The 2523-nt window shown below is 39.6% G+C and overlaps 1 protein-coding gene and 1 non-coding gene across 2 annotated transcripts; one reads left to right on the top strand and one right to left on the bottom strand.

Moving 5' to 3' along the window:
* Positions 1-717: 717 nt before the first annotated feature.
* LOC107493836 (uncharacterized) lies at positions 718-1179 on the bottom strand. The gene has a single exon (XM_016114871.1). The coding sequence runs from the start codon at positions 1177-1179 to the stop codon at positions 718-720; it is 462 nt and encodes a 153-aa protein (XP_015970357.1).
* Positions 1180-1306: 127 nt separating this feature from the next.
* On the top strand, positions 1307-1410 carry LOC127740137 (small nucleolar RNA R71). The gene has a single exon (XR_008000818.1). It is a non-coding gene; the product is annotated as a small nucleolar RNA R71 (small nucleolar RNA).
* The last annotated feature ends 1113 nt before the right edge of the window (positions 1411-2523 follow it).

The raw sequence follows: 2523 nt of genomic DNA, 5'->3' as shown, positions 1-2523 counted from the left end.
TTTTAGTTCACATTTCTTCTTGAGACATTGATGCCCAGCACCTCTTTGTGTGACTAAATGTTTTGTATTTAGGTTGCTCTTGATAATGGACTTTTGGTTGATAATCCCGGGTTAGTTAACCCAAGTTACCAAGTGTTGAAACACTCCTCAGAACCTATTCATCCAAGCATATCCTTAATACATAAACACCACAGGCATTTGTCTCAGAAGTTCAAACCATTGGTGCCTAGCTTATTTTCTCAATTCTTTTTCTTGCTTTTTGGTTGCCCTTTTTCAGTGGCTTTTTCTTCTTTTTTTTTTCTTTCTTTTTCATGGCCAAAGACATTTATTCATCAAGATCCATAGACAGTATTCAAACTTCTACACAAAAATGATAATTATGCACTCAATTTCCAGTGATCTGACTAAACAATCAAGCATGCATACCACCACTTAATTCTACTTGATTTGTCACTAATTGAGCCAAGTTACTTTTGTTCAAACTTTTCTTTTATTTTTGGAAACAGAACAAGCATGACAAGCATTTGTTTAAGAAGGTGAAGTTATATCCAAACATCTAGGCATTTACTTTATTCAAAGCAGTAAACCAACACTCCTACAAAATGACTTAACATTCCAGAAAGATTCAACAATTACAGTTTAAACCAGAACAAGCATGCTTTTGTTTGCCTCCCAACAAGCGCTCTTTTAACGTCATTAGCTTGACGGTCAGTTTCCTTAGTTGAGGTGATATTTAACCTTGTCCTTCTCCTCCATATCTCCCAAGTAATGTTTGAGTCTTTGACCATTCACAGTGAATGTTCTTTGTGACTTTTCTTCCATGATTTTTACTTGTCCATATTGGGAGACCTTGGTGATAAGGAATGGTCCAGACCACCTTGATTTTAGCTTCCCTGGAAATAGCTTCAGCCTAGAATTGTAGAGCAATACTTTTTGTCCCTCTTCAAATTTCCTTGAGGCTATGTTGCTGTCATGCTTCTTCTTTGCTCTTTCTTTGTAAATTTTGGCATTCTCATAAGCTTCAGCTCTGAATTCTTCCAACTCTTGAATTTGCAACATCCTTCTTTCTCCAGCAGCTTTGCTGTCCAAGTTCAAGAGTTTCAAGGCCCAGAATGCCTTGTGCTCCAACTCCAGTGGCAAATGGCAAGATTTTCCATATACTAGTTGGTAAGGAGACATTCCAATTGGTGTTTTGAAAGCTGTCCTATATGCCCAAAGAGCATCATCTAGCTTAATCGACCAGTCCTTCCTTGATTCATAAGAAAGTCCATCATAGAAAATATGCAATTGCACCCAGTCATGGAACATGTCTGGTGGGCATTTCGTTGTCAAATCCTTGAACCTCTCCCATGCCTCGTAGAGAGTTTCACCATCTTGTTGTCTAAAAGTCTGAACCTCAGATCGAAGCCTATTGACCTTTTGTGGGGGGTAGAAATGTGCCAGAAACTTGCTTTCCACCTCATCCCAGGTTGTTAGGCTTCCCCTTGGGAATGATTCCAGCCACTTAGCTGCCTTGTCCCTAAGTGAAAATGGGAACAAGAGCAGTTTATAGGCATCTTCTGGGACTCCATTGGACTTCACAGTGTCGCAAATTCTCAGGAATTTTGTGAGATGTTGGTTTGGATCTTCATTAGCACTCCCACCAAATGAACAATGATCCTCCACCAGTGATATTAGCTGTGGTTTGAGTTCAAAATTGTTGGCCTGAATGGGTGGTCTCTGAATGCTGCTACCACAATTCCCAGAGGTTGGGTTTATGTATGAACCAAGAACCCTCCTCTCGGGAATGGCATTGTTTCCCTCAGCTCTCTCATGGTTGTGAACTTCTCTATCCATGTTGAGATCTAGAGCTTCCTCAAAATTGTCTTCAGATTCTCCTTCAGATTCTTCTTCTCTCAGTACTCTCTTCCCTCTTGCTTCCCTTCTAAGTTTATGAAGGGTCCTCTCTGGCTCGGTATATGGATGAGTTGATGTCTCTCCTCTCCTACCTATCATACAAGAACACAGCACAGGCAACAAACAAGTGAAATACTCTTGGTTAATGGAAGAGTATGGTTAGAGCAGTTGAGGAATTAAATCAAATAGTTAGTGGGTCAGTGAGTTAGTTGCTTGAATTTAAAGGCATAAAGAAAGAAAGCAAGTAACAGAGTGCAGAAATTAAAATTCAACAAGTAACTTGAACTGAATTAACAAAACAAGAAAAATGCTCAATCTAGTTAACTTCCAATTTGAGAATTGTCAATCGAAAACTAATCCCCGGCAACGGCGCCATAAACTTGATGCTACGATTTTAGGAAGTTGCACGATCGGCAAAAATTCCTTCCGGCAAGTGCACCGGTTATTGTCAAGTAAAAACTCACAATAGAGTGAGGTCGAATCCCACAAGGATTGGTTGAGTGAGCGATTCGGATTAGAAGTGTGTTCTAGTTGAGCAGAATCAAGATTTAGATGAGATTTGCGGAATGTTAAATTACATGAATTAAAGAGCGAGAAGCTAAATTGCTGAAATTAAAAGGGGACAGG

Source organism: Arachis duranensis, chromosome 6 (genome assembly GCF_000817695.3).
Source record: "Arachis duranensis cultivar V14167 chromosome 6, aradu.V14167.gnm2.J7QH, whole genome shotgun sequence".
Classification (NCBI taxonomy): domain Eukaryota; kingdom Viridiplantae; phylum Streptophyta; class Magnoliopsida; order Fabales; family Fabaceae; genus Arachis; species Arachis duranensis.
This window is presented reverse-complemented; position numbering and strand designations above follow the sequence as displayed.